Source organism: Myxine glutinosa, chromosome 1 (assembly GCF_964187855.1).
Source record: "Myxine glutinosa chromosome 1, kmMyxGlut1.1, whole genome shotgun sequence".
Taxonomy (NCBI): domain Eukaryota; kingdom Metazoa; phylum Chordata; class Myxini; order Myxiniformes; family Myxinidae; genus Myxine; species Myxine glutinosa.
The window spans coordinates 205,353,867-205,379,439 of NC_136261.1; the positions used below are offsets into that span (position 1 = coordinate 205,353,867).

At 43.3% G+C, this 25,573-nt stretch overlaps 3 protein-coding genes across 3 annotated transcripts in view; 1 reads left to right on the plus strand and 2 right to left on the minus strand.

Annotated features, from left to right (window-relative positions):
* The window catches only part of LOC137433158 (uncharacterized), a 70,299-nt gene extending 62,439 nt beyond the window's left edge, over positions 1–7,860 (minus strand). Inside the window, exon 1 of the mRNA XM_068125611.2 lies at positions 7,394–7,860. Within this exon, the coding sequence (XP_067981712.2) occupies positions 7,394–7,443 (50 nt within the window). The 5' untranslated portion in view covers positions 7,444–7,860. The remainder of the gene's footprint in view (positions 1–7,393) is intronic.
* Positions 1–25,573, minus strand: part of LOC144890870 (uncharacterized) — a 946,020-nt gene that overhangs the window by 130,268 nt on the left and 790,179 nt on the right. The gene's annotated exons all lie outside the window — the stretch shown is intronic.
* MRPL39 (mitochondrial ribosomal protein L39) lies at positions 8,182–24,257 on the plus strand. The gene is made up of 10 exons (XM_068125561.2): positions 8,182–8,503; positions 10,784–10,960; positions 11,264–11,403; positions 14,844–14,943; positions 15,145–15,212; positions 16,260–16,372; positions 16,898–16,957; positions 17,069–17,273; positions 21,322–21,369; positions 24,129–24,257. Exons 1-10 carry the CDS (start codon positions 8,467–8,469, stop codon positions 24,216–24,218), a joined length of 1,038 nt encoding a protein of 345 aa, XP_067981662.2. The 5' UTR covers positions 8,182–8,466; the 3' UTR covers positions 24,219–24,257.

Consider the following 25,573-nt stretch of genomic DNA (forward strand, 5'->3'; position numbering starts at 1 on the left):
ATGCTCTTCCTCTGCATGTGTTTTTCTTTGAAATAAGCCATAACCCTTTTGTTTGGACATAATTGTCTGGAATCACATTGAATGATTCCTTTCAATAAAGAGGAGCAAAAATAATATCATATCTATCTATCTATCTCTCTCTGTCTCTCTCTGTCTCTCTCTCTGTCTCTCTCTCTGTCTCTCTCTCTGTCTCTCTCTCTGTCTCTCTCTGTCTCTCTCTGTCTCTCTCTGTCTCTCTCTGTCTCTCTCTCTCTCATGGAGGTTATATTTTCACCCCTGTCTGTGAACAAGATATCCCAAAAAGTTGTGGATGGATTCGGATCAAATGTGGCAGAGATGCAGCGTATGTGACAAGGACGAAATTATTAGATTTTGGTGACGATCTGGATTCGGATCCGGCTACTAGAATTTTTAAACTGATTCTTCACGATTGGGAGATAGGGCCAAAAATTATATATAGCAGGATATCTCAAAAAATTGTGGACAGATTTGGACGAAACTTGGTGGACAGGTTGTGCGATTGACAAAGACTAATCAATTCGATTTTGGTGAAGATCTGAATATGGATTCGGATATGAGTTATTTAATTTTTAAGTGATTCTTCACCATTGAGAGATAGGGCTAAAACCAAGATGTAGCAGGATATCTCAAAACGTTATGGACGGATTTGGACGAAACTTGGTGGTCAGGTTGTGGGTGTGACACAAGGAAGAATCGATTCAATTTTGGTGAAGATCTGGATCCGGATCCGGCTAGTAGAATTTTTTAAGTGATTCTTCACCATTGGGAGATAGAACCAAAAACGATACATAGCAGGATATCTCAAATAGTTGTGGACGGATGATTTTGATTAAATGTGATTCTGTATTGCGATTTTCTAGTCCACTCTGGGACACAAAACGTAAACTGTTCACCTGGTGGAGGTATGCTCTCTACTGAGTGCCGTTCTAGTTTCCATCAGTCTTATATCACAGGTGCCTATTCTTATCCCGGTGTGTACCCTGGATAAGAATAGGTACGCCGTATCCCTGCGTGTCGTAAGAGGCGACTAAGAGGGTTGGCGTCAGGAAGGGCATCCGGCCATAAAAACATTGCCTCAAAAAGAGAACCATGACAATTACAACTACATGTGGGCAGGGTACAGCCCGAAGTGGAGATCGGTTTCTGAGGTTTGGGACATGGAATGTAGGGACAATGACAGGGAGATCAGGAGAAGTGGTGGAAGTATTGGTCAGAAGAAGAGTGGACATATGTTGTGTGCAAGAGACGAGATGGAAGGGAAGTGGTGTGAGAATGGTGAAGGGTAGGCAGGGACAGAAATACAAGTTTGTGTGGCAAGGGTGCCCGGAGGGCGTGAATGGTGTTGGTGTCCTGTTTTCTGAGGAGTTTGTAGACAGTGTGGTGAGTGTGACTAGAGTGAGTGATAGGTTGATGATGGTGAAAATGATGATTGGAAAGCTCTTGGTGAACGTCATCTCGGGATATGCTCCGCAGGTTGGTCGGAGCGATGAAGAGAAGGACAAGTTCTGGTGTGCGATAGAGAAGCTGATGGAAAACATGAAAGATGAGGAAGTTGTTGTGGTAGGAGGAGACCTAAATGGACATGTGGGAAGGAGTATGGATGGTTTTGATGGAGTTCATGGGGGTTACGGATATGGTGTGAGAAATGAAGAAGGTGAAAGGATTTTGGAGTTTGCTGATGGAGCTGATTTGTTGATTTGTAATACTCAGTTCCAGAAAGAGGATAATAAGCTTGTTACATACACGTCAGGTGGGTCGACGACAACCGTTGACTACCTGATGGTGCGTAGGCGAGATAGGGGGCACCTCCGGGACACAAAGGTGATCCCGGGGGAGGAGGCTGTTTCACAGCACCACTTGGTTGTCTGCGACGTAAGGGTGAAAGGGGCGAGGAGAGCTCGGCGGGTGAAGTACCAACCGACAATGAAGGTGTGGAGGTTGAAAGAGGTGACAGTAAGGGAGGCATTAAAAGAGAGGCTGAGTAGGGTCGAGGATGATGTGGTTGAGCTTGAAAGTGGTTGGATGTCAATGAAAGCTAGTCTGTTGGGAGCCGTTGGTGAGGTATGTGGATGCACAAAAGGACCACCGAGGCACTCGGAAACATGGTGGTGGGATGATGAAGTTGGAAAGAGGATTGACGAGAAGAGGGAGAAGTTCAAGGAGTAGCAGAAGGCGAAGGGTACGGGAGCAGAAACAGCAGAGCATGAAAGTTATAAGGCAGCCAGGAAGGCTGCAAAGAAAGAGGTTGCAAAGGCGCAGGAGGCATGTAGGAAAATGTTCGGAGAACGCTTGGATTCGGAAGAGGGAAAGCAGTATTCAGGATTGCAAAGCAGATAGCGAAAGAGAGGTGTGATGTGATGGGGGTGAGTTGCTTGAAGGATGAAGTGGGACAAATCGTTGTCGACCCAGATGGAATTAAAGGAAGATGGAAAAGATATATGGAAATGCTGTTGAATACAGAGAATGAATGGAATGGCAACATAGGGAGTAACCCTGTTTTAGGACCGGCAGAGAAGATAACTGAGAAGGAAGTTGAGGAAGCGATAAAAGCAATGAAGGGTAGAAAAGCGGGAGGGCCGACGGGAGTTGTGGGAGATATGTTGAAGGCAGCAGGAAGTTGGGGTGTGAAGAGAATGACAGAGATCTGTAATCTGGTGGTGAAAGAAGGCCGCATTCCAGTGGATTGGGAACTGAGTACCCTCGTCCCTCTATACAAGGGAAAAAGTGACCCTCTGGAGTGTGGCTCGTACCGAGCGATAAAGTTATTGGAGCATGGAATGAAGGTATTGGAAAGGGTGTTGGAGAGGAGGATAAGGAAGAAAGTGAAGATCGACGAAATGCAGTTTGGATTCATGCCAGGAAGAGGAACGACAGACGCGCTTTTCATTGTGAGGCAGTTGCAGGAGAAGTATACTGAAACGCAAAAGAAACTTACCACCTTTGAAACCTTTAAATATCAACAATAACACTGCGTGTAGTAAATGTGTGAACTTATTTGCGGACAATAGTGTCCTCACTGTCAGACAAAACGGTCCCGGATGGTCACTTGAACCTTCAATGGTCATTTCATAGCACAGCTGTTGAACAGCCGTTTTGACTGTCAGTGATTAGCCAAGGGGTACGGGATGATTTTAATGACCTGCACGTGATGTCTTGATATTGGCTTTAAAAAGGCCAGTGCAAAATGGGCATTTTGACCATTTTGACCATTTTGACCAACTTCAAAAAGACCGAAAACACAAAAGAAACTTACCACTTGTTTGAAATGTAATAAAATTGAAACAGTTCAAAATAAAACAAACCAACAATTGCTAATTGAAACATTGGCATTTTATTGATGACATGTCAAGTTTTTGACGAAGATACACCATCTCATCAGTTTGTTCTACAGTACAGAACAGCACAGGGTGCAATGTCAGTCCCCTTTCAATAGCGTGTGTGGCCACCATTGTTTTGGATACAGGCAGTGCATCATCGGCGTATACTGCCTACCAGTCTTTGGATGGATTGCTGCTGGATTCTGTCCCACTCAGTCCTCAATGTCTGAAGCAGCTCTGCCCGTGTCCTGGCCCTGCCAACTACGCGTCTCCCAAGCTCATCCCACAGGTGCTCTATGGGATTCAGGTCAGGGGAGAGCGCAGGCCACTGCATGGTGTTGATGTTCTCGCCTTGGAGAAATGCAGTGGTAAAGCGGGCAGCATGGGGATGAGCGTTGTCATGCTGAAAGGTTCAGTTCTGGGTGGTCTAGCAGGAATGGCAGCAGATGAGGTCGCAGGATGTTATCCACATACTGCTGGGCGTTAAGATTCCCATCCACAACCACCAGTGGCGTCCTGTACTGGCCTGATATGGCGGCCCACACCATCACACTTGGGCCACCCCACCTGTTGGCTTGACGCACGCAACAATCGGCATATCGCTCGCCAGTTCTTCTCCAGACACGCTCACGCCCATCAGGACTGTCCACACAGAACCTTGATTCATCGCTGAAAGCGACCTCGTTCCACTGCGCCAAGGTCCACCGCTGATGCTGCTGGCACCATCTCTGTCGGTTGCGGCGATGGGCAGCCGTCATCACGGGGCCTCTGTATGGTCTTCTGGCAGTCAGGCCATAGTCATGCAGTCGTCTTCGTGCAGTATCATTGGAGATCCGTGGGTTTGCACGCCCCGGAGTTTCTGCCGCAGTGCGGGATGCTGGACGGAATCGATCCCGCAGGTGACTTCGGACCATCTGCCTGTCCTGCCTTGCAGTGGTGACTCTTGGCCTCCCTGATCGAGGTCTGTCATCTGCAGAGTTGTGGAGGGTGTCTCTGTCCACCAGGGCCGATATCGTCTGGTGTGAACAGCCAAGGCGACGTGCCACCTCATGGTAGCTCAGTCCGCCTTGCAGCATGACCAGGGCACGCTGCCGTTGATCCCTTGACAATCGTGGCATGTTGATTGAAATGCCCATTTTGCACTGGCCTTTTTAAAGCCAATATCAAGACATCACGTGCAGCTCATTAAAATCATCCCGTACCTCTTGGCTAATCACTGACAGTCAAAACGGCTGTTCAACAGCTGTGCTATGAAGTGACCATTGAAGGTTCAAGTGACCATCCGTGACCGTTTTGTCAGACAGTGAGGACACTATTGTCCACAAATACGTTCACACATTTACTACACGCAGTGTTATTGTTTACATTTAAAGGTTTCAAAGGTGGTACGTTTCTTTTGCGTTTTCGGTCTTTTTGAAGTTGGTCAAAATGGTCAAATTTTTCGGTCAAAATGCCCATTTTGCACTGGCCTTTTTAAAGCCAATATCAAGACATCACGTGCAGCTCATTAAAATTATCAAGTACCCCTTGGCTAATCACTGACAGTCAAAACGGCTGTTCAACAGCTGTGCTATGAAGTGACCATTGAAGGTTCAAGTGACCATCCGTGACCGTTTTTTCTGACAGTGAGGACACTATTGTCCACAAATAAGTTCACACATTTACTACATGCAGTGTTATTGTTGATATTTAAAGGTTTCAAAGGTGGTAAGTTTCTTTTGCGTTTCAGTATACATGGAGAAGAGGAAGAAGTTGTTTCTTGGGTTTGTTGATCTGGAGAAAGCATTCGATCGGGTTCCACGCAAAGTATTGACATGGGCATTGAGGAAGTTAGGAGTGGAGGAATGGTTGATCAGAGTAGTGATGGCAATGTACAAAAGAGCACGCACAGCTGTAAGGACGAAGGACGGGAACAGTGGTGAGTTTGAGGTGAAGGTGGGAGTGCATCAGGGGTCGGTACTAAGTCCACTACTATTTGTAGCTGTGATGGAGGTGCTGGCTCAGAACGTAAAGGAGGGTTTACCGTGGGAGTTGTTGTATGCAGATGATCTGGTGTTGATTGCGGAAAGTATGGATGGACTGAAGGAAAAGATGAACACGTGGAAGGAATGTATGGAGACAAAAGGTCTGAAGGTGAATATCGGAAAGACGAAGGTGATGGCAAGTGGTAAAGCATGTGGTGAGGTGGAAAGAACTGGGAAGTGCTGTGTGTGCTGTGTGTAGGAAGGCTGTCAGAGTGAACTCCATTCAGTGTACAATGTGCGCTGAGTGGGTTCATCAAAAATGTAGTGGTCTGAGAGGGTCATTAATCAGTGTGGCAGCTACATTCAAATGTAAGGTGTGCACAGAGGGAGCTGCAGATGGAGGAAATGTTGAGTTGGATCTTGGAGACGGCATGAAGCTGGAAGGTGTGAAAACATTTTGCTACCTCGGAGACATGCTGAATGGAGAAGGTGGATCAGTCTCGGCAACGGTTGCTCGAGTGAGATGTGCATGGAAGAAGTTTCGGGAATTGAGTGGCGTGCTGATGATGAGGGGAGTGTCGTTGAAGCTGAAGGGAAAGGTGTATGCTGCATGTGTGAGAAGTGTTATGATTTATGGGAGCGAGACATGGGTAATGAACGTAGAGCAGCAACGAAGGCTGGAAAGGGTGGAAATGCGAATGGTTCAATGGATGTGTGGAGTATCGTTGAGAGAGAGAGGAAGACAAATGATGAATTGCGAAAAATGATGGGAATAGAGCCTGTGATTGACGCTGTGAAGAGAAACAGGTCGAGATGGTTTGGTCATGTGTTGAGGAAGGATGAAAGTGACTGGTTGAGAAGAGTGATGGAAATGAATGTAGAAGGAAGTAGAAGACGGGGAAGACCGAGAAAGACTTGGCTAAAGTTGGTGGAAGAAGAAATGTGGGCAAGGGGGTTAACAAGGAGAGATGCAGAAAATAGGGCAAAATGGAGAAGATTGTCATGGGGACCGCAAGGCTAACCCCCACTCTAGCAGGGAAACTGGCCTTTAAAATGCATGTTGTGTTGTGTTGTTGTTATATCACAGGTGCCATAATATATTTCCGTATTCCAACAGGGGTCTGAGCAGAGTTGTGAAAATCACAGTTGGCATTCCCGGTGTAATGCGTGAGAAAGTTCTCATAACAATCCCAAGTCTTTGGTTGGATGTCAGGATTGTTGATGAAATGCGTTAGTGAAAGCTTAGGTCTTTGTCCATGATAACCCCTAGATATTTTTCCTGATCAACTTCCTGTACTGCACTTTGGTTTAAATAGTCATTGTTTCTTGAGTTAAACCTCCTCACATGCAGAACTTTGCACTTACTCTCATTACAAGGCAATTGCCAAGTTCTAAACCAATTCTGTGCCTTGTCTAAGTCATCTCGCTGTGATACAACTTGATTCCTATCAATCACTGGTCCAAAGATTTTGGTGTCATCAGCAAAGATGTAGATTCAGTTTTCAAGGACCTCTTGCAGGTCATTGATGAACATGATACAAAGCAGAGATCCAAGGATGCTCCCTTGGGGAATGCTGCTCCTCACTGGGGTCCACCTTGAGCTTGTCCCATTGATGGTTACCCTCTGCTGTCTCCCTGTCATGAATGCTGTAATCCATGAGTAACTTCCCATATATACCATATGTTGCTACCTTGGCAAGAGGTCGTCTGTTAGGAACTGCTTCAAACACTTTACGAAAATCCAGATGGAGAATATCTACCAGATTCCCTTTGTGGAGCAGTGACGTCATCTCGTCCAGTGCACACAATAGCTGGATGATACATGATCTATTGGAAGTCGACCCGTGTTGACTAGCAGCAAATAAGTTACCACCATCTCCATCTCTATCATATCAACCATCCTTCTCTATCCCTATGATCTTGACCTTCCAGGAACCGAATAACATCACGGGTTTGGGGAACCAGGAGGTACAAGACCATATCCTGAGGTCTTTCAAGGAAGCAACGAGGATCGAGAGGTTATCGTGTCGAGCAAACAGGTAAACGCAAACCGATAAAGAGCGGGAAGAAAAGGCGATCAAAGAAAGTTACCTGTGCGCTTTGGACATATCGGAACAACCCAAGACGATCGCTTCCGGCATCACATTTCGACACAGAAACCTCGAAGAACCCGAACTGCAGCAATTCGTGTCGAAATTTAAAACACGGAAAATGTTCCTACATTGCACATAGCGAGCAAGGGCTAACCATCCGGACGGATGTGCGAACCCCAACAACCGGAGGATCTCCTAGTTGAGGCCGTGGCTCGGGCCTAGCCAAGGATCCGGACATTGCAGGGTAGCACGGGTTGGGGAATGAGAGAGGCCGCTATCCACATCGAAACGTTCCGACGATAACCTTAACGCCCTCGTCTCAGTCTTGATATCATAAGGTTACAGAAATCGCACGGAGTCCGAACTGGAGCATGAAGAAGAACCCTACAGTAAATGAAAACAAACAAATGAATACCATAGGCCTAATTCTTCCCTCAGATCCTTGGATGTGAGGGTATAAAGTTCGTGTTTATGCCGTATGTGATGTGTGGCTTGAATGTCCAACCTTCTGACATTGCTTATCGTTCAGTGTGATATTCTTCACGATTTTCATGTGTTTTAGCAAGATTTTGCTCTGTTTTGGTCGGTGTCAACGACGGCGGTGTAGCCGGCGGCTCGATCCTCGATTACATGTTCGCATTTGAATGCAAAAAGCCCGGCCGAGTTCTATATCTTTCCAGTAAAGAAACTTCCCCACGGTGAACGTTTTAATAAAATTCAAAGGCACTTTTGAGTTTTTAATATCCGTGACGTCAGGATAGCGCGAGAACTGAAGAACGCGACGGCGGTGTAGCCGGCGGCTCGAATACAGTGCAATCGTTCGAATTTCAATGCAAAAAGCCCGGCCGAGTTCTATGTCCTTCCAGTAAATAATCTGCTCCACGGTGAACATTTTAATAAAATTAAAAGGCACTTTTTGAGAACTCGAAAATCCGTGACGTCAGGATCGCGCGAGAACTAAAGAACGCGATTTCAAGCTAAAAACAGTGACGTTCTTTGGCGAATGACATCACGCGTGTCCTCTTTTGGGTTTTGTAAAATTTCAAGGGATTTTTATTCTCTTCATCCGCCATGGTCTCCCGGGCCTTCCGTTTGCCCCGCTCTGCTTGTAAGTCCATTGAGCTCGAATTGCTTTGCCTACTGTAGTTGTGCGAGCTGCATCTGACCGCTGATTGGACTAGCTAAGCTAAGTCGCTGCGCCTTTTTGATTTAATCTGTGTTTTCCTTCCTATTTTCGACCTTTTTTGGGCAAGCATGAACCTATAAAGGGATACAGGGATGTTGGCAGAAATGGGAGCCGAGTGTAAATGGGATGCTGGTATCCATGGTTACATGTGCATGTAGCGCCGTTGATGCTCACGTGTGGATCTTGTTCAGTGTGCATAATTCAACCCCGACAGAGTTGTGCAGAAATTCACCAAACCTCGTAGTTATGATCACCACATGCATGACAAGGTGCAAGAGCAGTGTAATTTTGGCCACGCCCCTTGGGGCGGAGTCAAAATATCAAATACAGTACTGTGCCACAAAAATACAATTGAGGGAAATTTTTAAAACATTTCTTTATTTAAACTGTACATGCAATCAACTTTGGGGGACGCATGAAATATGTAACGATTTTTTGGGATTTGATCTCTGGTGACAAAGGGTGGGATTTAGGGTCACATGGGTCAAAACAGAAGATTTCTTTTAACTGTAAATTTGATATTTGATCATTCCTGATGGAACATCTTGAGATTTTTACCTCAGTCACTAAAAGTTAACGGAGGTTCTATATTCATCCCTGTCTGTTTCCTGCAAAGTATATTGGTTGGTCACATGTTCTGTCTGTTTGTCAATCGCTTACAGGTCACAATTTTGAACCGATCTTCAGGAAACTTAACCAAATGGTATAGTTTATCATAAGCAAGAAGCCTATTGATTTTTAAGTCAAAAGGTCAACATAGGCCAAAGTTCAACAACGTTGTCAGATTTCTAAAATCCTCAATTTTCATCAGATCGACTTGAAATTTGAAAAGGATTTGCATATCAGGTCACTGAATTCAACCACCAATTATTTTTGACGTGAACATAGGCCAAAACTTCAACATAGGCCAAAGATAAACAACTTAGGTGCAATTTCTAAAATCCTAATTTTTAATTAATAAAAAATCCTAAAATCCTATTTAATAAACCTCCCATCCCCCTCTATGAGAGGACCGCGTTGTTCTTGTTGTTGGGGTGCCTTTTTGAATAGCGCATGCACAATGCACATACACTCGGACGTGCGTTGGTATGAGGTAAGAACATTGCGGACTAAAATCGCGATTTGTTTGAAGAAACCAGAATAAATTTAGCAACAAAGACAACATGAATGTTTTCATATCAATCTCGTTTCACAGAACTTGACACAAATTAGGTGTAATTATTGAATAGCGCATGTGCATACACTCGGACTTCCCCTACCGACCAAGCCCGTTTCAAATTATCCCTCTGCCACCCAGAATTAACATTAATAAATAACATTAATGAATTAACATTAACAGAAATAACATTCACGTCCATACATTATATGTAATCAGTTGATGAAGCATGTTGCGTCGCAAAACAAAGGACAAGACCAGAACTGAAAGACAAAAAGCCGCTAGTGCATGCGTATAATTTAATGACTGGTCGAATTTGGTAGCGCATATTGCAACGGATATCCTCATGATTCTACATGTCGCAGCTGGTGACTACACTGTGGTCATTTTTCTCTTGTTTTTTTTTTAACATTTAAGCTTTTGTCAGCAAATTTTCAACAAAGCTTTATGATGAGAATATGGGGAAGACAAAGTGATAATTTGGTCAAAGGTGAACGTCACATAAAATCGTCAATTTTCATCCAATTGACATTAAATTTTAAGAATTTGCAATTTGCATATTATATTATTTGCATATGATATTGGGTCACTGAATTGTTTCACCAATAAAACGCTCGAAGCTGATTGTTTTGAGGTCAAAGGTCATTGTCACAAAATTGTCAATTTCCATATGATGGACTTTAAATTTGAGCAGGGTTTTTCATATTGGATCACTGAAGTCTATTGCTTTTATGTCAAAAGGTTATGGTCGCCAAAAATCATCAATTTAAAAAAAAAGTTTTTGTCATGTTTAGCATACGGAATAAGAAGTCCGAATACAAAGTGAACGCGGACGGGGCTTTGCATTTTCAGATGCTTTATCATTTTAATTTGTTTTGAGGAGCTCTTTGTCACTTTCTACTCTTATGCACTACCCCTACTTGCAATCTAAGCTCCATTTATTTCCTCTTCCTTGAGTTGTGAATTTGTCACACCTATGACCTTCCCTGATAAACCTCCCTCTCATTATTCGACACTATTAATGTTACTTTCCTCATGATGCCCAGCTCTCCAATCATCTCATCGCTCCCTCCTCTTCTCTGAGGAACTTCGTCGACAGCAAGCTCAGGTGGCACGCGTAGAAAAGATTAGAGTCCAACTCAACCGTAAAGGACCTGATGGACCTGAGACAAAGACCCTGCTGATGAACCGTGGTGTATCGACACCCTATAACTGTGCGATGCGTGAGTCAACCATTTTGTTTTACAGCAGGAAAATAGCATTTCCCCATACTGATAGTGGATGGTATTGAGAATACATTTCATTGGTACATTGGTGCTCAGTTGACTTTTGTAGTCAACATTATACAGACATATTGGCAATTCTTGCTTCTTGAATCATGGATGGCCAAGCACCCTACCCGAGAGGCATCATGTACAGCATCTGCTCAAACACTTACCATAGTCCTGATCATAATTTGCTTAGACAAAACAAACATAAAGATGCATGCCTGGTTTCACTCTTGTCCCACCCCCTTACCCTCCCAGATATTTCAGAATGGCTGTCCAAACGCTCAGTCGTAGCACTAATTAATGATCGTCCATATCACATGCTGCGGCCACTGCATGCGGACTGCTCTCTCTCATTCCTAAATTTTGCTGGAGAAAGACTGGAAGAGGTGAACAAGGTAACTTGCAAAGATGATATGATATGAATCATGTTTTATCACAACAAGGTCTAATTTCCTGGACAGTGATAACTACTGTAGTTTCACCTCTGTTGCCACTAGGTTTCTATGGCTTTTTTATTGCAGAAAAACAGTAGATGGAAGGTGTGTGTGTGTGTGTGTGTGTGTGTGTGTGTGTGTGTGTGTGTGTGTGTGTGTGTGTGTGTGTGTGTGTGTGTGTGTGTGTGTGTGTGTGTGTGTGTGTGTGTGTGTGTGTGTGTGTGTGTGTATATATATATATATATATGAGTTGGCAATAGTATAGGGAGAAATAGACAGGCTTGAGACCTCCTATCTGACAGCAAGACAAGACAAGACAGGAAGCAGGCATTGTAAGGTTGGACATAGTATGATGCTGGTGACCATGATTGGTAACTATTAGGCTAGTTAGTTGATCTGTTTAGAAAACAACAAAATGGTAGTGAGCAACTACTTCAAGTAATTGAGGGAGACATAGGATTGGACGGACACAAATAGCCTTCTCCAATGGTGGGAGAATGGGGAATGAACTTGGAAGTCAAGTCAGCACCAACCCAGCTGACGTCTTTTGATCGTCTCAAAACAGACACCATTAGACGCATGCTTTTTGCGTTACGATATTTATTTTTTATTTTTTTTGTGGATGGGAGAGGTGGTTTTGGTCCGTTTCTTGCAACATTATCAGTTTCTCATGGAAAATGACTGGGAAACTGGGGAAAAAATTGAGAAAATCACAATCTAGAACTGTGCGCAAGGTACAAAAATGATTTCTCCTTGCTAATTGTTGTATACAACAACACAACAGGCATTTTAAAGGCCATTTTCCCTGCTAGAGCGGGGGGTTAACCTTGCGGGCCCCATGACAATCTTCTCTATTTTGCCCTATTTTCTGCATCTCCCCTTATTAACTCCCTTGCCCGCATTTCTTCTTCCACCACCTTTAGCCAAGTCTTTCTCGATCTTCTCCGTCCTCTACTTTCTTCTACATTCATTTCCATCATTCTTCTCAACCAGTCACTTTCATCCTTCCTCAACACATGACCAAACCATCTCAACCTGTTCCTCTTCACAGCATCAATCACAGGCTCTATTCCCATCATCTTTCGCAATTCATCATTTGTCTTCCTCTCTCTCAACGATACTCCGCACATCCACATCCGATACTCCGCTAATTGTTCTATAAAGCCATGAAAACAAAGGTCTCATGTCATATGGTCCGATGAGCAAGAAAATGGAAACGAACAACTTGCTGTAGAAATCGAATGCATACCATTGAAGTAAAGTAGCCATTAGTTAACCAATGAGCTGGCTATTGTGCCGTGGGGGCATGGTGTGACGTCATGGTCAAACCCTTTCCTTTGAACATGAAAAAGGCAAGACCAGACAGCTTGTTTATATTCGTAGAACTATCTAGAAGCATTGAAGGGTCATTTTGTAGAAGCTGAACTAGTCTGAAAACTTGTAATAACTGAAAATATGTCACAACAGTGGAAGAGACGTGAAAGACAGACAGACACACAAAGATAGAGAAGGAACAAACGAGAGCGTTCCGTGGTTGTGTTCAGATGTGGTAGGAAACACTTGATTATTTGCAGAGAACTTAGTTGGAAAGTTCATTGATTGGATGATGCCATTGAAAACACTTTGCTTACTTTGCAGTTAGTTCTCATTAAACAACCTTTCAGCACAGAGGTATTTATACACTCTCCACCATAAAAAAAACCAAACACATATGATGAAGTACAGTTCCAGCATTCATTCCAGGTGCCTTGTTGGTAAGAGGGATGTGCTGAACACCTGATTGCAAGTTTCCACATAACGTAATTGCCTCATGCAATAATCGTTCAGCATGTGCAACTTATGCACCCTTAGGTTTTTGTAGGTGATATGATTGTTTGAAAGTCTTTGAAGCACCGGCGTGTGGATCATCTGAAAAAAAAAAAAAAAACTCACTGATTACATTCTTTAACAATCCATTACAATGCCAAGTCTGTGAAAAAATGAAGGGAATTAAATAATTGGACACCCTCAAGCAGGACGTTCCATTAGCTATGTTGTAAGGATCTTTATGATGAGGAGAGGAACTGTTTATGATTTCAGAAGCCATTATCATCCACTAGATCAACAAGAGACACACCAAGAGTGGACTTTTCAGGATAATGACTTCCACTCAGGACCGATACTTTAGCATGACCAATCTACGCAATCGATTTCAAACTGCGCATAGTACTGCAAACATACTCCCTGGACCTCGCAGGATAAGTGTAACACACCGTCTTGAGGAGTCTCTGTGATGCAGGGATCCGTGCTCGTCATCCTATTCAGCGTCCAGTGCGTGCACTGCTGCACATACAAGCACGCTTGCAGGGGTCAAATCAGCATGTCCGAAGGACACAGAGGCAATGGGCAAGTGTTATTTCCAATGATTAATCAATGTTTCTCCTTGTAAAGCACGATGGCCGTGCACAGATATACAGAAGACTCACTGAGCGACATGCTCCACTCTGTATCAAGGAAGCCGCAAATATTGCACGTTGAAGTGTCATGATGTGGTGTGGTATTGCGGAAATCTTTTGCACCAACTTGATCGGTATTCATGGCAATCTAACGGCAGATCAATACATTGATGAGATATTACATCAGCATTTGTTGCCTATCCTTCAACAACATGGTCCAGGAATCATCTTTATGCACGATAACGCTCCTGCTAACGGGGTCATTTAAACAAGGATAGTTATTGTCAATGCCAACGTTAACGTCATGACATGCTTGTTCGCATTCTCGCCAGATTTAAATCAAAATGAACATTTTTGGTATGTCATTGATCATCGTGTTTGAACCTTGCCAAGACCACCATAGTCCCTTAATGACAAGAACGGGAGCCGATTCGCGCATGGAATGCCATTCCCCAGGCTCGGATTTGAGTGCTCATACGGTCATTTGCAATGCGGTGTTTGTTGCTGGAGGTGGACACACCTGGTATTGAGATTGGTACTTCCCTGTTGGATCCCTATGTAAAAAATATTTGCCACAATGCAGCAATGTCATTAGACCACAGTGAAATGGACGTGCACTTATTCAGCATGTGTCTCTGTCGAAGAGGTTTGCACCCCATCTGTGTCTCATGATGTCACATAAATAAATGGCATCAACCACAATCACGTGTTCAGCTTTTTTTTTAAATGGCGGGAAGTGTAATTGCCACAAAATATATAACAGGGATGTTTGGACCAAGAGATATGAGAGGCGAGGGTGTCTTGTTAGAAACCTTGTTTGCTAATGCTATGCAACAATTGCAATCATACCTTGAGCCATCAATGCTCATCACAATCACCACATTTCTCACACAACCCCTTCATTTTAACATCTTTTTTTTTTTCCAACCCCTTCTCTCACCTATGACCACTTCCCTCCTTACCCAGGCATACTGGCGTTCGTGTGCCTTCATTTTGGGAGCTGTGCTCGAATCTGCCTTCAAAGATGAATTCGCAGTCGCTCTGTTGCGTGCCCCAGATGTGCCAGGTGTTTGTTGTGCATACCTTTATTTGAAGCCGTGGTGGCTTGACCTTCCACTTGAACACAATGTCACGCAGCACCAGAGCGATTTGTAAAGTGAAGAGTTTTAAATGGGAACGTTATGGTAGATTATGGGAAAAATGAGAAATATAATTATTTGATCTTTTTTTTCTCATTTCGAATTGGTATGTCCATGTGCCCCTGCAGTCATATCCGGTGCTTTCTGCTATGATGTCATTTTGGATCAAAAGCTGGATAACTGGAAGCCATCAGAGGTAAATGTTCATTGCCCAGTCTTGTACTTTTTTGGATACAAAGTCGAGGTTCATGGAAAAGCGAGAACACAGAACGGATCAGGAGGCAACAAAACAAAAGGAACAGCAGAACGAGGTGGGGTGACACCAACAGCAGGGTGAAGGACAAAATAGAGGCAGACTTGGACAAAATAAGGGAAGGGAAGTGGACAGGAAAGAGGGGTAGGGGAAGTTTGGAAGGAGGAGGGCTTGGGGTGGGATGGAGGTGGGGGTTAACAACGGTAGAAAAGATCATGGTTTTGGATTGGGGATGATATGATACTGATGATATGATATGATACTCTGGCCGAGTCGATATGATACTGTTTGCAGATTGGCTCGGGCATCTAATTGACAAAAAGATGGCGATCAGAATTGATGGCGAGCATAGTATATGGTGTGTATAAATCCCCTATAGGACAATTGTTGACGGACGGACAGACGCAGGCATGCACACAGGCATGCCGAGACTGAGCTCCTTTTATATTATAGATTGAATGAATGAATGAATGATCGTTTTAAGGCCATTTTCCCCGCTAGAGCGGGGGTTAGCCTTGCGGGCCCCATGACAATCATGGTTCCCTGTTTGAGGCAATGTTTTTATGGCCGGATGCCCTTCCTGACGCCAACCCTTGGTTACGCTCTTACGATGCGCAGGGATACGGTGTACCTATTCTAAATCGGGGTACACACCGTGATCATTCATCCCAGCAATCTGCTACTCAATTTGCCGACCTCGGAAGGATGACAGGCTGAGTCAACCCCCCTGGCGTTAATTCAGCGATCGACCGGGATTCGAACCCAGGATCCTAGGATCCCAAGCCGGCACCCTAACCGCTAAGCCAACACCAGGGGTCAATCTATAATTTCATATTATAGATTGATAAAAAATATTTTTGAAACACTTTCACCAATACTCTCCTTCAGGCTTACAAATACGCTTATGCCTATTAATGGAGATGGGGTGTCAGCATTTGTCCACATTGTTTAATTGCTTCTTCCTGCCATTTTATTCCCCTCATACCCAAGGCCCAGTTCCAAGCTCTAACTCGTAGAGCGTTTGCTCTCCTCGGCAAGAACCTCCCTTTTGAACACCTGTCTCTCCATCCCAACCTGGCCTTGCAAATGTTTCAAGAAAACAGGTTAGTATCAAAACCTGTATTGTTGGGTTGCTCTGTATTTTACACTCTGTTAGTCCTAAAGTACCAGACTCATCATGGTTTGAGCATCTGCTCGGAGTCTGTGTGGTCAGTGACTTAAACTCCGGCCGAGTCATTCCAAAGACTTTAAAAATGGTACGTGCTGCTTCCTTACTTGACGCTCAGTATTTAAAAAGATAGAGCACAGAAAAACAATTCTATGCAGGCAATGGCAAACTACCCAGTATAACCCTTGCCAAGAAACTGCTTTGGCAGCTCCAACACTCTGAAAAGAGTATGGTACATCTTAGTCCTAAATACCTGTATAGCACTTCTTTTCCTTATTTTTGTTTTACCCCTCAGGTGCCTCCTTTTGAACAATTCATGCCGATTTTCAGCTCAGGTGTAAAAGGACCAAGAGCACAGTAATCTCTTTTCAAAGAGAGAGAGAGACACAGATAGACAGACAGACGGATAATATGAGAATGAATTTTTTTTTTCATTCCCTTGCATGATCTTTGGTTTCAGGTATAAACAAGAGCAAATAGAAGAGATTGCTTCACAACAAGAAGAGGTCACAGTGTACAGGTATATTGGCTGTCCAAGAATTTACCTGCTGATGCATATTTGTGTCCTTTGCAGCTATATTCACAGTGGATGAAATCCCTCTCTCAACACCTCACCGCATTTCCTTTCCAGACTGGGGGATTTTGTTGATCTGGTGGAGGGGCCGCTTATTCCATATTCTGGCCTCTGCTTTCAGTTTGCTGTCACTGCTGTACATCCTTTGAAAGGCAAAGATTCAGCCTCGGAGGCCTCGAGCGCCACCTCGGAGACCTCAACTTTCCCTGCGGGATATGATTTTCACCGCTTCCAGGGCTTATCTCTTCCTGTCTATCAAAGAGTAAGTTACCTTGTTCAGAACAGATTATGTGACAGATGTGCATCAATTGCAATGATCATTTTGCACGTCTTCTTTCATCTTAGGCTTATTTAGGAGTTTTTGTATAAACCACATGCAGGACAACGACATTAGTAGACGTCGGTGTACGTTGCGTGAATGACAACATTTGAGGGGGGATAGTCAAACACACATAGTATATAGGATTTGAACCTGTGTTCCAAGCATCATGAGCCAGGAATTCAGGTGGGAACACTAACAGGCCACCCCATGTTAGTGTCTCATCTGCGTATTGTTACTATAATTCACCAAATGTCCGTCGTCCGTTCCCGGGCACCGCAAAAACGGCTGAATCGATCGCAACGAAATTTTGGGTGGGTAATCCTGGGACCCCCTGGAGTAAAATAGGCTAAATTGTTTTTCCAATTTCAGCTTTGGTCTCCAGCATTTTCAGGTTTGGTCTCCAGCCTAACATTATTTTCCCACACCTCTGGATACGCTTCTTTTTCTTTCGACCTTACTGGTAATTCTAATTCACGGACTGCCGTGTGTAGTGTGTACCTGTGTGTCGTTAGTGTTTGTGTCGTTTGTGTGTGTGTGTGTATACGACTATACGTGTTTGTCACGCTACTCCTCCTGCTGTTCTGGATCGATCACATCCAGACTAGCAACCATAGGCGTAGTTTGGCTTCTCTATTTGGGGGGGGCAGGGGCTTAATCTTATTATAGTAGAGTAAACATACATGGTTATGTCGGTTTGTATGCATGTCTGTTTGTTTGTATGTATGTTTATATGCGACCAAAACGTCTTCTTCTTCAAATGAAATCAACACCCTCTTGATTTACGTTTAGACTGCTGAGACCCTTCAGAACTTTGACGACCCTTTAAGTCCCCCAAGATCCCTGAAGACCCAAAATACCCTTAAGACTCAAAACACCCAAAAGACCCTTTTAGACCCAAAAGCCCCCAAAGATCCAAAACACCTTGAAGACCCAAAACAACTTGAAGACCCTTAAATACCCAGAGGAACAAAAAGACCCCAAAGACCCAAAACACCCCGAAGACCCAAAACACACTGAAGACCCCAAAGACCCAGAGGAACCAAAATACCCTTAAGACCCAAAAGCCACTGAAGTCCCAAAATACCCTAAAGACCCTGAAGACCCAAAATACACCAAAATGGTCAAAGATGCCTATCCCTCTGAAACGACGTGTGGTGAGGCGTGCGGAGTGCGCCGAGTCACACTAGTAATAATAATTCCAGATGTGATGAATTTTATTACCTACCTAAGATGGAGGGGGTTATTTTTTTTCACCTTTGGCTGTCCTTTTGTGTGTTTGTCTGTGAGCAGGATATCTCAAAACGTTGTGGACGAATGATGACAAAACTAGGTATATTAATTGGTTAGGTGACAAAAACAAGCCAATTTGATATTGGCTTGATGTCTGTATCCAGATCTGACCTATCATTGGGATACAAAACGTAAACTGTTCAGCCTGGCGAGTTATGCGCTCTTCTGAGTGCCGTTCTAGTTACCCTCGCCTGAGGAGAGGGTATTGCATTTGAGTCCGTTTGTTTGTTACTTGGCAAAAAATTGTTTTTGACAAGTATGTTGATCACTCCAATTTGTGTGTGTGTTTGTCTGTCTGCTCACTTATACTTGCCTATAGGTCACAATTTTAAACCAATCTTCACGAATCTTCACCAAATGGTAGAGTCCGTGGTCCGACAAAATCCTATATATTTTTGAGGTTAAAATGTCAAAAGGTCAACATAGGCCAAAGGTCACCCACTTTTTTTTTTTCAAATTTCTAAAATCCTCAATTTTCATCCGATTGACTTGAAATTTGAATCGGATTTTCATATCAGCAAACTGAATTCAACCACCAACTATTTTTGAGATCAGCATAGGCCAAAAGGTCAACATAGGCCAAATTTCTAAAATTGTCAATTTTCATCCGATTAACTTAAAATTTGAAGGCCATTTGCATATCAGGTCACAGAATTCAAACACAAATTATTTGTGAAGTCAAAAGGATGCTCTACCGAGTGCTATTCTACTTTGTTCTCTTTTGCCAAGTGTCGCTCTATGAATGATTTTTCATCTGTCTGTTTGTTTGTCCGCACAGAATAAATATGATTTTCTCTACAACCGTTGGTCCACTTGACAGGAAATGTTCACTATAGGTGCAAATCCACAATTATGACGTCGTCGTATGTCATGTGGTTTTGAGCGCCATCTTGGAAAAACCGAAAAACTTTCGACCTCTATATCTCCAAAAGCGCTGCATAGAAAAAAATTGAGTCATGGCTCATCTTCTTTATTATTATATATACTAGTAACAGTACCCGCCCTATGGGCGGGGCTTCAATTGGGAAGCCCAAATGAAAAGGCAAATTATCAGAAATTGAAGGCTTTTTTTATTTTAAATGATTCATATAAACATCCGTTGAATCATATCGCACGCAAATCAGCAAAATCTAAACAGTACATGGCACCCATTTTGAAAAAAGATTGAATTCTGCAAAACGGAAGCGGCCGCTACACGTCTTTCTCAGTCGCACGTTTATGTGTGAAGAGCGTGCCGAATCTGTAACACGAAAGCGGCCGCTACACCTGTTTCTCAGTCGCTTTGCACACGCTGCCATGTTACTTCAGAGCCGCACGTTTATATAGGAAGAGTTCGTCAGGAGTCGATCTACTCTCTCCTGGTACGTAGAATAAACAGTATTTGTAGAATTTCAACAAAAGCCACATCACTGTTCATATCTGTAAATATTATTCCATCGTGTTTGGAAAAACTGGAAAATTGGTAAATTGGAAAACTTGGAAAAACAATACAGCCTATTTTACTCCCAGGGGTCCCAGGAATACCCACCCAAAATATCGTTGCGATCGGTTTTTTGCGGTACCTTCGAAGGGACGGACGGACATTTGGTGAATTTTCTTCTATATATATATTTTTAAAGTTTTTGTTTGTTTGTCTGCACGCGCTAATCTCCTGAACGGTGAAAGATAGGAGGAAACCTCTGAAACAAAAAATGTCGGGACGGGCCCCGGGAAGGTTATAGGCTAGGTGGCGAGGATGCCTCGGCCAGGCTGGGCCCATTTCGCAATAAATCTTCTGCTTTCAAAATTCTCTTGAAGTACAACTTATGCACTTAATAGGAATATCTGACTGATTGCAACATATGCTTTCAAAATTCTCCCTCGCGAGGCCCGACAGAAGAAAAAACAAGGAATCGTTGAGCACTAACTGATACTGGGCTCGCGTCAGACCATGTACAGAAGATTAAATTCATTCAAAAAGAACCCAGGCAACGCCGGGTGCATTCACCTAGTTGTGAATAAATCTTCCTTGGGGAATAAAATGTTAATGATGATGTCATAGGTGCCTCCATTATGAAGTCATAATTCGACAAGTACAAAACTTCATCCGATCAAGATGAAATTTCTTGAGCATCTCGGGATAAATTTATGGAGAAAAACAAATGATGATGTCATCTGCCACATGGTTCGGCCGCCATCTTGGAAAACTGAAACAATTAGGACCTCTATATCTCCGAAAGCGCTGCATAGAAAATATTGAGACATGGCACATTGTAAAGAACTCTCCATGTGTAATAATAATAATATATGTTGATGATGTCTTAGGTGCCTCCATTATGATGTCATAATTCGACAAGTACAAAACTTCATCTGATCGAGATGAAATTTATTGAGCGTCATCTAGGGATAAAATGGTAGAGAGAAAGATAATGATGACGTCATCGGTCACGTGGTTCGGCCGCCATATTTGTTTCAACACAAAAGCCTTGAAAACAACTGAAAACACGTCCTGGTGAGGGTCTGCAATCTCTGATTGCTCTTTCTAGTTTGTAATTGTGTTTGACCTGTGGTGTATTTGGACAGCTTATACATGTTGAGGCTTTTCCCTTCTCAATTAATGCAAATGTGTTGCATTGATTGAGAAGTGGAAGGTGATAAAGGTTGTCTCGAGTAAAAATGGTCCCAAGCCATCCTTGATCTACCTTATCTTCTTGCTTAGGCACACCATGTGATCTGGCACAAGCTAGTCAAGAGGGCGACGTCCCTGGTGAGTATTGCATTGGAAACGTGGAGCAAGGAAGTATTTGTTTGTCAATTGTAAATTCCGAGTTTTGTTTTTGTCAAGACGAATGGTATTTACTCAGCACCTGATGTATCCCTTCAAATTTTATGCTTTGAAGATTAAGAAGTCCCCCTTCCCAATTTTTCACCCTTAGATATTTTTTAAGGGTTCTGAGTTGGCTCAATTGGTTGAGCTTAGTTTTTGTAATCTGGTGACTCCCGGTTCAAATCCCAACATTTGCTTGGCAACGGCAAACCGACCAGGAATTGCCATGGGGCACTGCATCAATGGCATAGCCATACCTCAATAATGAGGATGCAGCCTGTGTTTAGACTATCTGCATACACTTGATTCATGTTTTGTTTTCAGTGCTGTATGTTGGTATGCCAATTAATTATTCTAGGCACTGTCTTTTTTTTTTTTTTTGTCTTTCTATATTTCCTCTGAAATACTTTGGTTGTTTTTTTATAGAACCTGCATTTCCCAACAGGTGTAATGAAAGTTACATGATGATTTTATGGAAAATGTGGGTAGCGTTCCAAAAAGTCTGTTTCCTGTGGGCATGCGTAGCAGTTAGTGTTTCATGTATCAGGAATAAACGACCTCGTTTTACTCAGCCTCAGACAAATTCTAGTTTTATTGGGAGCCACCGAAGGTTCGTATAATCTTCTTCTTCCTTAACGGCCACAATTGGTCCCAAGATAATTCGCCTACTCTTCGTGAAGGATAGGGTGGGGTCTTTAACGTCGACCAACTAATGATTGCAGGCAGGACGCTGGTTTAACGTCCATCTGAGGGACAGCGCACACACTGATGAATCACCCTGCCTGTAAAACACCAGGATGATAGTTTATAGCTGGATTGGGATTCAAACCCAGTCTAGACATTTTGGAGGCAAGTGTGCATACTTTTGTGTGAGTACCCTTGGCCATTAAAAAATATATATTTATTACCTCTGCCACCGAAGGTGGACAGAGGTTGTGTTTTCACCCCTGTCGTGTCTGTCTGTGAACAGGATATGTGAGTGGTGGATGGATTCGGACAAAAACGTGGTGGACAGGTTGGGTGTATGACGAGGACAAATCGATTCGATTTTGGTGAAAATCCAGATCCAGATATGAAATTTTAAAAAATTCTTCAACTGATTCTTCACCATTGAGAGATGTGGCCAAAACGATACATACCATGATGTCTCAAAAACGTTGTAGACGAATTCGGACGAATCTTGGTGGATGAGTTGGTTAGGTGACAATAACAAGCCGATTCGATTTTGGTTTACTTTCCGGATCCAGATCTGGCCTATCAGTGGGATAAAAAACAAACTTAAGCCTGGTGGAGGTTTCCGCTCTACTGAGTGTCGTTCTAGTTTTTATACCAGTCGACGAAGGCATTATGTTTTTGGGTTGTCCATCCAGCCCTGCGTGCATCCTTCAGTGATAGGTTTTCGTTGCAGCGATAACTTAAGAATGGCTGAAGGGATCAAAGTCAAACTTGGTACAAGTATGTATATAATGATGCAAAGATGAACGGCTTGATTATGGGGTCACGAGGTCAAATGTCAGAGCTAACTTGATATAAATTCTGTTCGTCAGCTAACTTGTCAATAAGTGATGTGACATGGAGTTTTGACCAAACTTGGTATAAGTATATATTATGATGCAAATGAACCGATTATATTTCGCCGTCAACGGTCATGTCAGGTAAAAATGTGATGCTTAAAAACAGCCGAAGGGATTTAAATCCAACTTGGTACATGTACAATGATGTAATAATGCAGGAGGAGGCATATCGGTTGAAGTGGTGACGTCAGAGTGTCATTCTAGTTTAAGGAATGGCTTTAAATTTTTGGGAGAAATATAATAAAATGGCCGAGGTGCTTGATGTCCATTTTCAGCTTGTTTTGCATCTGCTGGAAAATAAAGCCTGCTATATAATTTGCTTAAGCCTGGTGTGGCTTAAAGGTCAAGGTGGCTGGCTTAAGATCTTAGGGTCTTGAGTTTGAGACCTTGTCGTGCCTTTAAATAACAGTGGGTTCCCTCAGCCTGTTATCCTTCCGAGGTCGGGAAAATAAGTACCACCTTGCATCAGCAGTACAGCCGCGATCCCAGCAATGATTCAGCCACAGGATGTATACGAAATAATAATAATAGTTTGCTCTTCCAGACAACTTGTTGCAACCATACCTGTGCGAAGTAAACACCTAAATTCCATTCTCTTCCTGTGCACCAGCATTTTGGTCAGGTCAGAGGGCCGTTACCCAGCGTGCACAAAGTTGAATGTCTCAACACCTTTTGTTTTCAAATGGATAATTTTGCAATTATTGTAATCCATTTTTAGTTTTGAACGATGGTGTGTCTCCCGCCCCTCCCCCCCCCCCCCTCCCCACTACCTTTCAAGTGTATCGTTAAGTCGTGCGTTTTGTGTTCTTCAACTGGGTATTGTCATTCATAAAATGCAAGTACGACCTGTAGCCATGCTTGCACACCTCCGCTTTTAACAGCATTAAATGCCCTGCAAAACAGCAGTTATTATTTAGTTTAAAACGTTCTAGTCATTTTTTTTAAGGTTGTTCATAGATTTTCTTTTGGTCTATTTATTTTAGGAATAGTTCCACTTTCGCCATGCGGCCCTCATTCAGGTTTGTGCATAATTTCTCTCTGTTGATAGCTGTCCAGGAACGATGTTATTGTCTCATGCATAACAATATCTCATTGAATGGTGTCTGGTGTTTTTGTTTATGGCAGGTGTTGGAATCGAGAGGGAATTCAGACCATGCAGCTCAACCTCAGTGCTCGGATTCTCCCAGAACCCCTGTTTTACCCTCCTCTCCCTGAATTTATTTCCTTCTCCAATAAAGAGTTTGTACAATATAACTTTTGGGCCTTTTTACATACAATCACTGCATCATGTAATATATATTGTTACAGACGCGGTTGTGGATGTTGGTTTACCGAGCGGTTTGGTATGACCGCGTCTGCACAGCTTACCCGATTATACTCGAACGTTGGCCGAGTCGCGCTACGCTAAATCAACTGAGGAAAGGACACAACGGCTGGGTTAAATGACACGACACCAGGGGTACAGTTCTCAAGACCTCCGGAGGAGGTTATAATATTTCGGAACGTTGAGATTACAAGGACAAGAGGGACAGCATAGGAAGGTAGGCACTTAATCACGGTCTTATAGTAGCCCCGACAGACCACAGATAAACAGGACAAAACTGACTCACACAGGGATTGATGGCAAGGAAGGGCAGGTAGTCGAGGCTCAAGGTGCACCTTGGCTCAGGGGCAGAATCGACCCGGTCCGGTCCAGAGATGCGGGAGGTCTCTCAGCGCTCGGAGGTGGCGACTTCTCTTTCCAAGCTGGGGGCGCATCTCCCGTCACGTCCGGTAAGTGGCTGCGTATATCCAGCGGGGAGTGACACGCCCTCGGCTCGTTAGCTCCGCCCCAGATGGAATCGGCCCGTTGCTTCTTATTGGGTGCGGGGGGTTACCGGGCTCCGCCCTTGACGAGGGGCCGACAGTCAGCCCCTTCGTGGTAACCCCGTCGGCGCACATGGGCAATGGCGGCTAACCAAGCCGGAGTGAGGACGCACACTCCCCGCGCGCTGTTGTTGTAGTTGTTGTTGTTGTTGTAGTTTCATGAGGAAGATGGGAGGAGGTATGGGGAGGTCCTAAACTTACTACTGGTGCCATACAATCACATTCTGGTGCAACGAAGAGTCAGAATTAATGGAAACGAGTCCTTAACTGACATAGACTAAGAATAACTAGCAAGATGTCCTATAGTTGTCTACGTGAGATGCGGTGAACCTGGGCACGACATTTAATGGGGGAAAAAGGGGAAGGTCGGTTCTACAGAGTGTTGTTTACAGACAATGGGACTAGGGAATGGGGGATTGGGGATAGTTGGGGAGTATTGGGGAAATAGGGGAATATTTACAAGCGGATATGGAGGCCAAATCCCATATCCGCAACAATATATATATATATATATATATATATATATATACATATACATATACATATACATATATATACATATACATATATATATACATATACAGTATATATATATATATATATATACATGTATGTATGTATGTATGTATGTATGTATGTATGTATGTATGTATGTATATATATATGTATGTATATATATATGTATGTATATATATATGTATGTA

Coding starts and splice junctions, on each gene's coding strand:
- MRPL39 (XM_068125561.2), top strand. CDS start 8,467: ATGGTCTCCCGGGCCTTCCGTTTGCCCCGCTCTGCTT. Junction 17,274..21,321: donor CTCTTCCTGTCTATCAAAGA/GTAAGTTACCTT, acceptor CTTCTTGCTTAG/GCACACCATGTGATCTGGCA. Junction 21,370..24,128: donor TCAAGAGGGCGACGTCCCTG/GTGAGTATTGCA, acceptor TGTTTATGGCAG/GTGTTGGAATCGAGAGGGAA.